The sequence below is a fragment of the Magnolia sinica genome, chromosome 2 (assembly GCF_029962835.1).
Source record: "Magnolia sinica isolate HGM2019 chromosome 2, MsV1, whole genome shotgun sequence".
Taxonomy (NCBI): domain Eukaryota; kingdom Viridiplantae; phylum Streptophyta; class Magnoliopsida; order Magnoliales; family Magnoliaceae; genus Magnolia; species Magnolia sinica.
This window is the reverse complement of record NC_080574.1, coordinates 128,221,958-128,234,706: the sequence shown is the minus strand read 5'-3', so window position 1 is coordinate 128,234,706 and position 12,749 is coordinate 128,221,958. Positions and strand designations below refer to the sequence as shown.

General features: G+C 39.2%; 1 protein-coding gene, 1 non-coding gene and 1 pseudogene across 2 annotated transcripts; all 3 read left to right on the top strand.

Annotated features, from left to right (window-relative positions):
* LOC131227642 (uncharacterized) overlaps positions 1-12,749 on the top strand; it is a 118,722-nt pseudogene that overhangs the window by 48,046 nt on the left and 57,927 nt on the right.
* Positions 1,775-1,881, top strand: LOC131238328 (small nucleolar RNA R71). The gene has a single exon (XR_009167729.1). It is a non-coding gene; the product is annotated as a small nucleolar RNA R71 (small nucleolar RNA).
* On the top strand, positions 10,589-12,640 carry LOC131237608 (uncharacterized). Its single transcript, XM_058235472.1, has 2 exons — positions 10,589-11,352; positions 12,022-12,640. The coding sequence occupies exons 1-2, from the start codon at positions 10,596-10,598 to the stop codon at positions 12,162-12,164; spliced, it is 900 nt and encodes a 299-aa protein (XP_058091455.1). The 5' UTR covers positions 10,589-10,595; the 3' UTR covers positions 12,165-12,640.

Here is a 12,749-nt window from a genome sequence, read left to right as displayed (position 1 = left end):
ATTGTGGCCTCCACCGGTTAACTTCAAGTACCAGTACCGCATCAAGCATGGCACACGTCTCCCTAATTATGTCATCATCAAACTCATGGGAGTGGGCCAGGCACGTCTCTAGAGGATCAGAGGATAAAGTAAGGGGTGTCCTGTTATCCACAAAAGTATCGATCATGTTAATATCGTAGATATCGTCATCCTCCTCTATCCGTCTGGCCGTGTTGAAAAAGATATTCATTTCTAATGTCATATTCCCGAAAGACATACTCATGACACCATTCCTGCAATTGATAATTGCGTTTGAAGTGGCAAGGAATGGGCGACCAAGAATGACGGGAATCTGAGTGCTTGTGTTACCGATGGGTTCGGTATCCAGGATGATGAAATCAACTGGGTAGTAAAATCGATCAACCTGGACCAACACATCCTCAATTATCCCTCTTGGTATACGAACAGAGCGATCAGCAAGTTGTAGTGTGGTTAAGGTGGGTTTTAATTCACCTAACCCCAACTGTTTATATACCGAGTAGGGGATAAGATTAACGCTCGCTTCTAAGTCAAGAAGTGCGTGATCAATTCGATGGTCCCCAATTACACATGATATGGTTGGGCTACCGGGGTCTTTGAATTTTTGCGGCACATCTTACTTTAGGATGGCACTCACTTTCTCAGTCAAGAAGATTTTCTTTTGAATATTTTGCTGTCTTTTGGTCGTACATAAGTCTTTCAGGAATTTGACATCTAGAGGTATTTGTTTTATGGCATCAAGTAGAGGAATATTGACCTTCACTTATTTCAACACCTCTAGAATGTCCTGAGAGTTAGAGAGAGATTTTGGTGCAACCAACCGTTGGGAAATGGAGCAACCGGCTTTCCTTGAGGTACCAATTCTAACTCTGGTGGGGTATGACTAGATCCATCTTCTTTATCCACTTCCGGGTCCTTAGGCTTTTCAGCCCTAACCGGAATGGTTTTGTCAATGATCTTTCCACTCCTAAGAGTGGTGATGGATTTAGCTTGCTCCATCTGATTTGAAGAGCTTGGGTCGCTAACTTCATATTGCGGTTTAGGATTGGGAAGAGGTTGAGCTGGGAAGCTCCCCTTGTTCCCAATCGTATTTTCAGCCTTAAGTCCTTGTATTGCTTTTGTTAGGTCTTGGAAGGCCTGTAGCATACCCTGATTGAAAAGCTCTTGCTTTTGAAAATGTTTCAGAACCGAATCCTCTTGAGGTTTCTCTTGAGTTGGATTTTGATTTAGGTAACCTTGAGGTGTAGCGGTTTGTCCATTCCTCCAACTGAAGTTGGGATGATTTCTCCAGCCAGGATTGTATGTGTTAGAGGTGGGCCCACTGAAAGGTCTTTGGTAATTGCTTACAGCATTGGATTGCTCATTTAATACCTCTTGAAAGGCAGAGATAGTTGGACAGTTTTCAGTAGTATGAATGTTGCAACCACAGATGCTACAAACAATTTCCTTAGCCTTATCCTTCTTAAATTCTATGGCCTCGAGTTTCCTAGTGAGATTAGCTACCTTAGCATTAATATCATCATCTTCTCTCAGGAGATACATTCCACCCCTTTCCTTGGAGTGAGTCGGCCTAGACGCAGTACTAGGTCTAGGAGAGATATCCCATGTTTGTGTGTTCTCAGCAAGTTTATCAAAGTAATCCCACACTTCATCAACTCCTTTATTCATAAACTCTCCATTACACATCGTCTCGACTAATTGGCGCATGGGAGATGTCAGTCCATCATAAAAAAAGTTCTTGATGCGCCACGTTTCAAAACCATGTTGTGGGCATGAACTGATAAGATCCTTGAACCGCTCCCAACATTGGAAGAATGTTTCATCTTCCCTTTGGGCGAAGTTCATGATCGACTTTCTTAGGGTGTTCGTCTTATGGTATGGGAAAAACTTCTTAATGAACTCCCTTGTCATGTCATTCCATCTGCCAATTGATCGAGGACGTAGTGAATGTAACCACGTCTTGGCTTTCTCTTTCAAAGAAAAGGGAAAGAGTTTCAACATGACCGTGTCATCAGACACATTAAGAAAGTATAAGGTAGCTATGATCTCGTCAAATTCTTTTAAATGTAAGTAAGGATTCTTTGATTCAAGCCCATGAAATTTAGGGATGAGTTGGATCACCCCTGGCTTGATATCCATGTGTCCTTCATTCTCAGGAAAAACCATGCATGAGGGCGTACTCACCCCCGCCGGTTGTAAGTAATCTCGTAAGGTACGAGACGGGGGTGCTTGATGCACCTCATTCTCATCCTGGAGATCTTCTACCCTAGGTTGGAGTAGAAGAGGTTGATTTTCAGCCATATCCTCAATTAACTCAGGGGATTTCGAGCGGTGTCTAGTCCTACGATGGACAATTAACCCCTCAACTAATCCTCCTTCAGTCAAGAGATGTTGAGTGTTGTCACGAGCCCACTTGGGCATGAAATACTCGCAGCCCTCAATCAAATTCTAAACCTAATCCTAAAAAATATAAAAAGAGAAAGAGGGTTGGAAGGAAGTTACCAAATTGGAGTCCCTAAATTGAAACCTGCAAAATATAACAAAACAAGTTAGTTTCTAAGAATAGCAATCCTATAAAATTCCTAAGAAGTGAAATATAGAAATAAAAAGAAACAAGGAGAAATTCCTAAATTAGAAAGTAGAAATTTAGAAAGAGCGTACCGAATTAAAAATTTCTAATAAGCTTACAAAACAGAAAAGTTAGTTTCTAAACAGAAAGTCTTAAAATAGAAAATTTCTAAAAATAAAATAGGAAACAAAATTAGATTCTAAAAAAGTTAGAATTAGAAACTCATTAAAAAGGAATCCTAATCTAGAAATAGTAAAGAAGAGAGAAATTACCAATTTAGAAACCTATTTCAGAATCCTACAAAATAAGAAAGTTTGGTTAGTTTCTAAAAAAAGGAAAACTATCTAAAAATAGAAAGTTATTTAAATAGAAGATTTCTAAAAATTAAAGGAAAACATGGAATTAGAAAATTCTAAAATAAATCCTAAAAATCAGAAAAGTCCTAATCCTAAAACCAGTTATCTTCAGGAAACGTAGCCGTCAATCCCCGGCAACGGCGCCAAAAACTTGTTCACACCCCAAGTGCAGGGTTGTGATGTAGTAATAAACTCGGTAAGACCAAGGTCGAATCCACAGGGACTGAAACCTGTACGTTATCTGAAAATAACCAGATCTAGAACTAGGCTAAGATGAAATTTAAACCAATTGTGATTTGAGGAATATGGTGAAATATTAATTTAAACTTAAAGAATTCAGAGAAAGTGAACTAGGGATTCAGAGGATCCACTTGTAGAGATCAGGGAGATCTTATACCTGCTTCATGGATATTATACTGAACTTACTTGATATAGTTTCAAGAGATGAAAGGTATAAGAATTAGGTATGATTCCATCACAAATCCATGCCTAAGAGACAAGGTAAACAACAGAACTTAGACCAATCCATAACCAATCAAAAGATGTATGAGTGCTAGGAAGGATCCCATCATCCACCCATGTCTATGAGACGATGGCGAACAACAGGGTTTCTGAACATCAAAATAAAAGGAAAGGAATTATTCAAGCCATCACAGATCTACTGTAATTTAAATCACAACAAATCATTAATGACTAAAAGAATTTCTTAAATCAAACAAAGTCAATCAGTTCAGTTCAATCAAACCTGTAGAAGCTCCCATCACGCCACAAGCTTCACCTCTTAGCCCTAGCTAAGGGATTTAGCCTAACATAATCATAGGAAAAAGAAGAAAAATAAAGAAAAAATACATAAAAATTCCAAACACTTCTCTCTCCGCCTCCCTCTCTCTATCTGACGTCCCCTATTCAAGCATACATCCTTCTCCACGTTTGGAACTCTTTTTATAGCTTTTGGAGTGGTGGAAATCGGATTTGGGAAGCTATCGTACGCGTAGCGAAAGCCTTTTCGCAGCCAAGTTTAGGGCTTCATAACTCTCGCGTTCCTTGCATTATTTCTGTAAAATCAGCGTCTCTTGGAAGTGTTTTGGCTGGCCTACACGATGGACGGTTCAGATCTGCCATATGATCAAAGATGGTGGGCCACAACTGCCTGGAAAGTCCGATTTCGCGGACGTGCGTAGCCTTTCGCACGTCCGGCGCTGACGTGATCGGTGGGCCCCACAGGGGTGTTTTCAAGGAAATCCACCCCGTCCATTAGATTGCCCTCGAAATTTCGGTAAGAAATGGATGGTTTTTCATGTTTATTGACTAAGAATCAGAGAAGAAATCATCCAAACATCAATTTGAACGTTGCAGGGCAGTCCACTTATGGCCTCTGTATCGCGCACGTGTGATTGCATGGGTCCAAAAGCTCAGCATGGGTTCGATGAATTCGTGGCCCTCTACACGATGGACGGATTGGATTATCCGTACAGGCCATGGGTGGGGCCCACTTGCGTCCGCAAAAACGGACAGTTTCCGTCCGTTATACAGCTTAATGCGGCAATTGCCGTTTTAATGAAGAAGATACGGGTCAGCCGCGCTGACCCGTTATACACGGTACGGTGCGGCTCGGCACATGTGTACCTCATGTACACACTTTGGTTATACGGGACCCACTGTAATGTATATGCAAGATCCGATCCATCCATTTGTTTCCTCATCTAATTTAAACCGCTGAGACCAAAGTTGAGATAGTTCCAGATATCAGGTGGGCCCAGAATCAACGGTTTATGGGCTGATCTGTCAGTTGGGGCACTTCCATAGTGATCCAAGGGCTGAAATTTGATATGTACGGTTAATTTATGGCCCTCAGGCCATGTATGAAGTTTTGAGCCAATCAGATGGCGAGAACTATATGATCTTGCATTTTTCACCATTTTCGGGCCTCTTTAACGTGAATAACTTGATTTCCTCGGATCCCTAGTGTGTAATTCCATCGATCTTGGTCCCCTGGAGTCCGTCCCTTGCCTTGGGTGTCATCAGAGCGTCAAATCCATGGTTTAAGCACCCTTTTTCAGTTCATGCTTGTAAATACACTCTGCATCACAAATACAATTAAATCAGGCTATTAAACGGCATCATGCTTGTAAATTCATGCAATAAATGGGTCTGATATGCAATATTTGACCCTCAACATCATAAAAGTTTTAGATCAAGCTAATATTTCTGTTATCCCTTTATCTAGGTCTATGTGATCTAATCAACAGGTTTGATGGAAAATAAACATTAAAGTTGGCCCTAGGAAAATTTTTAATGGTGGTTGTTCAATCATCGTTGTTTTACTTTGGTGTGGTCCACTTGAGATTTAGATCTGCCTCATTTTCGGGCTCATGCCCTAAATGAGTAGGCAAAATGGATGGAAGGCATGGATAAAACATTTGTGGGGCCGACAAAGAATAGATAAGTAGCTACTTCGGTAATGTTAGGGTAATCCGTGTCCATTTCCTGATTCACCAACTAAAAGTCATCCACCACCCCAAACAAATAAGAGAATTAATGATGGCCTTTCAGGGAAAAAAAAAACACTTCTTTCTTTTGTTAATGTAGTTGTAATTCAACATGTTTTTCCATCCTGTGTTACTTACTATTGTGAATAGTAACATGACAATTTCTTTTACTTTATACTCCTTGAACCTTCATCTTATTGAGGATAGCGCAGAAGTAAATCCGAATTCGATTAAACAAGACGATATCAAATGCAACACAAACACATAGAGATCATACAATTTTATGTGAAAAAAAATACGGCACAAAGCGACAACGAATCCACTATAAAAGCAAAATTAAAAGAGATTGATGAATTTACTGATTCGTATAAACCCTAAATCCCTTCACAAAATTCTCTCTCTCTCTCTCTCTCTCTCTCTCTCTCTCTCTCTCTCTCTCTAGAAGTCCCTTGAGTGTGATTCACGCTAATTCCCCCGTTTACAACCCCTTATATATAGTTACAATTGAATTAGGAAACAAAATATGCACTTTCGCAAAATCGCATGCATTTGTTGATAAAATCTTCTATAGGATTGACAACCATTGAGGGTTTGTCAATGGGATCGAAGCTCTATTTGATGGGATCAAGTAGCACTCTAAAAACTATCTAGCAAGCAATTGAAAATTTTCTAAAATTTCTTAATAGGATCGAGTGGACTGTAGATAGGATCGCTATATGCTTGATGGGATTGAGTGGTCAGTTGATGCATCGATAGACCCTGTTTCAAATAGGTTGAAGACATCTGACAATAATTTCCACCATGGATTCAATCTTCATGATCCATTGCTTTACCATGTCATCATCATATCTAATTGTCTTCCATCATAGCCCTATCATCGCTTCTCGTGCACATTCTGTTTTCATTTAGCCTTTGTCAAGTCTAAAGAATTCACACAGAACTTGAACTCTCTATAGGAACCGCCTTCATAAGTATGTCGGCCTATTTCAAGCTTGTATGGATCTTCTCTAGAGCTACACCGCCTTCCTCAAGTACGTGTCAGCTAAAATAATGAAGAACATCAATACGTTTTGTACATGAGTGATAAACACGGAGTTATTTGCCAAATTAATCATGCTTTCGCCGTCACAATTAACCAGCATGACCTCATGCTGAAACCCAAGCTGATTTATCATTCTTTTAAGTAAACATTTTTTTTAAACACCTCCTTCACCATCATATACTCAGCTTTGGTTGTGGAAAGAACAATCATTGACTGAAGCTTTAACATCCACATGATTGCCCCACCCGCTAATACAAATGAGTAGCTAAAAGTAGACATTTTATTGTCCACATTTTTTGCATAATCAGCATTCACATAGCATACCAATTTACCCTCTGACTTTTTAAACATAAAGACGTAGTCCATAGTACCTCATATATACCGAAGTAACCATTTCAGTGCTTTCCAGTATTGCTTACCAGGGTTAGCGATGTATCTACTCATAACACCCACTGCATGTGAAATATCCAGTCTTGTAGAGACTATGACATACATTAGATTGCCAACAATGCTTGAATAGGGCACATAAGACATTACTTGTTTTTCTTCATCTATAATAGGACATTAAAAAAAAAAAGAGCCTAAAGTGAGCATCATAAGGTGTGCTAACCATTTTACGCTATCCATACTAAACTTTATCAATACCTTCTCAAGGTATTCTACTTGTGATAACCGTAGCCTACTCCTGTGTCTGTCTCTATGAATATCTATGCTGAGAATCTTCTTTGCAAGCCCCAAATCTTTCATTTCGAATGTTCCTGATAATTAAGTGTCCAATGTACCAATCTCAGACATGATATAACGGACAATAAGCATGTCATCTACCTTTAATACTAGTACGATGAATTATCCATCATGCATTCAGTGTCTTATAATAAACACAATAAACATATTTGCCTATGGTAAATTGTTGACCCATCATGAATGCATCAAACCTTTTGTACCACTACCTAGGTGACTATTTTAGGTCATATAACGACCTTTTTAATCTATAATCTTTATTCTCTAATATCATTACTTTGAACTCTTGAGGCTGCTTCATGTAAATCTATTCTTCCAATTTCCCATATTGAAAAACAGTCTTCACGTTCATCTATTCCAATTTTAGGTTGTATTGAGCAACTGGTGCCAATACAAATTAGATAGACACTTACTTGACCACAGGGATGAAAATTTTACTGAAGTCAATACCATCATTCTGCACATATACTTTCGTGACTAATCTCTCTTTGTATCTATCATGCTTCTTCTTGTAAATCCACTTACAACCAATATCTTTACGTCATAATAGAAGCTCCACCAATTCTCATGTCTCATTCTTATGTGAGAGTCCATCTCATCATACATGGACGTCATCCACTTCTCAAGGTCCTATCAATTCATTGAACACCTACCATTAAAAACTTCATAAGGTCTCGTTGATATGGTGAAAGAGGCATGTATGAAAGGAACAAATATAAGCTTGGTGCTTATTTGACCAACAAAAGGTTTTTAATAGCCAATAACAACAACTTATTATAGTGTGATCCACCTGAAATTTGTATCTACTTCATTTTCGAGACCATGCCCTAAAATAAATTGAAAAGGCAGATGGATGACATGGATGTGTTGATTGATGTCTTAAAGCTGTAAATCAATATGTATGTTGATGACTGTTCAATGCCATCAAGCAAACTCCAATGCCATCAAAGTTCTGCTCGATGCCATCGCAAAAATTTAGAATTTTCCCTATTGGTTGCCGAACACTTTGAGGGTCTTGTTCCATGCCATTGAGTGAGGTTTGATGTCATCGTAAAAATTTGAATTTTTCATGTTTAGTTGCTAGAATGTTTTGATGTAGTTTGATCCCATCGAAAACTGTTCGATGACATTGAAGGATGTTCGATGCCATTGAAGTCCCATCGAAAGTGCCATCGAATGATCACACAAATTACGGAGAACTACGTATCTACGAGATTTGTTTTCGATTTCGATTGTGATTCTCCTATAGGTTATAAACAAGGGTGTAATCGGGATTTTGGGGTATTCTAAGAGCTTTCTAATTCGTTTCTAGGGTTTCAAAAGGAAGATTCAATGCTTGTTCGAATCGGGTATTATTTCCATCTCTTAAAATTTCTGTTTCATAGTGATATCTGTTGCTTTGTGTTGTGGGTTTTTTTTTCCCAATGAATTTTTCTACATTAAATTTGGAGTGTTTGTGATTAGTCTTGCTTATTGTAATCGGAGCACTTTGTTTAATTCATCTCTATGTGCTTCTGCGGTCCCCCAACAAGATGTTCAATGGATACATGTAAGTGGGCCCAATGGTCAGGTCAAGGACCCATGCATGGCTGGCGGTGGGTCGCAGTCAAGCCATGCTCATATGAAACAGACAGGGTTTGGCTAGTGATGCTGCCGCCAACGAGGTGACCCGAGGTAGGTGCTCTGTGGGTTGCATCACAGAGTGTGAGTTTTAACCCCGCTAGCTGGCCATCTACCTTCTCATATCATTTTAGGGGTTGATCTCAAAGATTTGGGAGTTTTAAATCTCAAGTGGACCACACCACCATAAAAGTAGTAGTGATTGAATGTCCACTTTTAAAAACCTTCTAGGGCCACTGTAATATTTATTTGACATTCAAGCTATTAATTAGGTTATACAGAATTAGAAGAAGGGAAAAAATAAATATAAGCTTAATTCAAAACTTTTGTAGCCCTTGAGAAGTTTTTAATAGTGAGTGTTCAGTCAGAACCTTTTTCACTGCTGTGGTACTTGAGATTTCGTTTTACCTCATTTTTCGACTCATGCCACAAAATGATCGGAAAAGAAAAAAAAAATAAAAATGTATAAGCTGCGTAGATGAAACACATAGTCTTAATGGGGCCCAAAGAGCACGTCTTTAGCCACTGGCTACCTGCAGCGTCAGTAGCTAAACCGCGTCCGTATGTAACGGTTTCACCCCATTTTGCAAGTCTCCTGGTGCGTGACTTGGAGGCGACCACGGAACCAGGGATGTGGTGCAACCGGGACAGTAGCCTACTTCCATGTATACCGACACCGTACATCCGTTTTCAGCTTATCTTTGAGCATGTTCCAAAAAAATGAAAAGAACAAAAATTTTAGACGGACCACACCTAAGAAACCATGGTTATTCACAGTTAAAAACCTTTTATGGGCCACAAAAGTCATGGATCTCTCTGATATTTGATTTTTTAATTTCATCGAGGTCTGTGTGCCACTGTCAAGAGGTTGGATGGCCAATAAACATTACAGTGGACCATAAGAAGTTTTTAATGAGATGCATTCAATGACCACCATTTCCTGTGGTGTGCATGATTTTTTTTACTGCTTCATATTTTGAGAGTATACCCTAAAATATGCTGAAAGAACAGATGGACGGCATGGATATATACTGCATCAATCGAGGTGGGCCCTACCATATGTTTCCACCGGAAGCGGACTGCGTACTGAGTAACTCAGTTCTCAAGCGTAGTGAGTAAACTCTGTGAGGTCCACTGTAATTTATGTATTTTATCCAATCCATCAATCCATTTTACCAGATAATTCTAGGGATTTAAACCAAAAATGAAATATAAAAAAACATAAAATCGACCACACCACAGGAAACAGCGTGAATTGAATATCTACCATTGAAAACTTCTCACGGCTACAGAAGTTTTGGATCAAGCTTATATTTGTTTTTTCCCTTTATCCACAGACATCCATGTCTGTGTGATCCGATGAAAAGGTTGGATGACAAATAAACATCACTGTGGGGCCTATTAAGGTTTCAACGGTCGAAATCATTATTTCCACTGTTTCCAGTGGTATCACTTTAGCTTTGGTTAAGCTTCGATTTTGGGCTCTACCCCTAAAATGAGCTGTAAAAACGTATGGACAGTGTGGATACACCACATATATTCACAGTGGGCGCAACAGAATTTACTCAGTACGATGAAAGGGTACGCAAGCCGATTTCGTTCCCACCCACATCGCAGGTTCTGGGGTCGCAGACTCGCAGCCAAGTCGCCAGTCAAGTCATCTACTTCTTTAACTAATGCTAGGAAAAAGCAATACTTCATTAATTTCTTTTGTTAAATAAAGGAGAAGTCACTCGGTGTTCTGATGGAGTGAACTGAACATGGCAGTTTCTTTCAGTTTCCTGTCTTTGTTCCTTCCTCTCTTGCTCTTCCTTCTCTCCCACCTTGCTCTTCCCTCACCTCTACAAGGACCACCCACCCCCAACCCATCTTGTCCTCCGTCCTTATGTGGGGAGCTAAACGACGTGGGATTCCCCTTCTCAAACTTCACCAATCCTGAATGTTGGTTCGATGACATCAATTGCCCCGACGACATGAAACCAACTATAAAATTTGAGGATGGGGGAAGGCCGTACGTTGTAAAAAAGATCGTGTATCATGAAAACATTATTGTTATTCAAGACAAGGGATTCTACAATCATTCGCAGTCCGACTTCTGCAATTTCCTCTACAATTTTACAGTGCCCACCTCTCCTTTCCTTTCCTTTCATCTTATAATGACTCCCAACTACACCTTTGTCAATTGCAAGGGCGATTATCATCCTATCTTCAATTATCCCCATTGGGATGTATATAATTACACAGGTTGTGTAGGCCGCAATGTCTACTATTGGGAGGATCTTCCACTTGGCCATCCAGCACCTATTCAACAGCATGATTGTTTGGTCACTCACTTTCCATTGTTTCTTTGGTTCCCCGACCCAAATGATAAGCTCGACCTCTTTACTATGTTGGATTACGGTTTCCGTCTTCAATGGAATCTAACCAAAGAATGCGCTGAATGTTACATGAAGAGCGGCCTTTGTCGACACAGTTCTACTGGGAACTTCATTTGTACATACCCAACTAATTCCCATGGTAATTTTTTTTTTTTTTAAAAGCTGCTTTTCCTTGTCAGTGTTTTGCAGCTACCGATTGAAGAAGGTGAAGATAAGAGTAGGCTTGCTTTTCTTTCTCCACACCACTTTCCGTTATGTTTAGATCTCCAGAAAATGACGGGGTTTAGGTCTGGAACCGATGGTTCAATTGAAAGGATGGACTATTGGAACATGCATGTACAATCTCCACATTGTGAGTGGAAAAGCTGGCCCCACTGTGTAATAGCTCTGCCCTAAAACTGGGCCTCTCTGCTCTCTGCTAGCTGCAGAAACAAACATACCACTAAATGGATCCCCTTTTAGCCATCGTTTGGCTAATGCAATATGACCCACAAATAGAGTGGACCAGCCTGATTTTTTTGACATGGTCATCAACGCATTGGCCAACTTGCTGGATGGATCATACATATTACATGTATGCCATTCTGATACTTGTTGAGGAACAGAGCTTCAATGAGTAAATGTCCTTTGTATAATCTCTGATATAAATTGGCAGTTGTTTAATAGTTATATTGGTGTCGACACCATTTAATTTTCTTTTATAGGCAAGAAACCAAATATTGCAGTGTAAAAAAATGGGCATTATTGGTATTATTACATTAAAATGATTTTACGTTGTATTGATCTTCTCTATAATATGATTTTACAGGTAGAAATGGAGGCATGGATAAGAAGAAGACCATTGCCATTGCCATTGCCATAGGTATCATACTATCGCCCTGCCTTCTTTTTTCAAATCTCTGTCTCTCCCGGGAGGCTAATTCATTACAATCCTTCATCTTTAACTTTTGACAGAAAATATATCATACTCAGACTCTGTTTCAACCCAAGTTCTCCCAAAGAAGTTTGCAAACATCCTAGGCTCCATCCCACCTGCAAAATGAAGTAAACATGCTTATAATTCAAAATGAGAGAACCAACCATTATTTGCAATTCAATGTCTGAAATTTCTTTTACAGTTCGACGATGCCCCCCTCTCCTTTCCTACCCTTTCATTTTTAAACTCTTATCCACAACTTTTTCAACTGTGAACACGATGATCAGTTCAATCATCCAAATTTTAGTTTGTATAATCACACATATTGTGAATGTTGTAGAAAAACACCTGCACATGATTGATATGGGCAAAGCAAAACTACACAAGGAAAAAAAAAAACAAACAAACAAAAAAATAAAGGATCAAACAAAAAACAAGAGATGCGGTGCAAAGATTTACGTGGTTTAGAAATATGCCTCGTCCATAGCATAGTAACATCATAAAAGAAAAGAGTTAAACAAAAAGCTAAAAGAGTGAAGCAAAAATAAAAGACAAGCATAAAATTTTACATGGTTCAATAATATGCTTATGTCTATATGACAACAACACAACTTTTTTTT

Coding starts and splice junctions, on each gene's coding strand:
- LOC131237608 (XM_058235472.1), top strand. CDS start 10,596: ATGGCAGTTTCTTTCAGTTTCCTGTCTTTGTTCCTTCCTCTCTTGCTC. Junction 11,353..12,021: donor ATACCCAACTAATTCCCATG/GTAATTTTTTTT, acceptor ATGATTTTACAG/GTAGAAATGGAGGCATGGAT.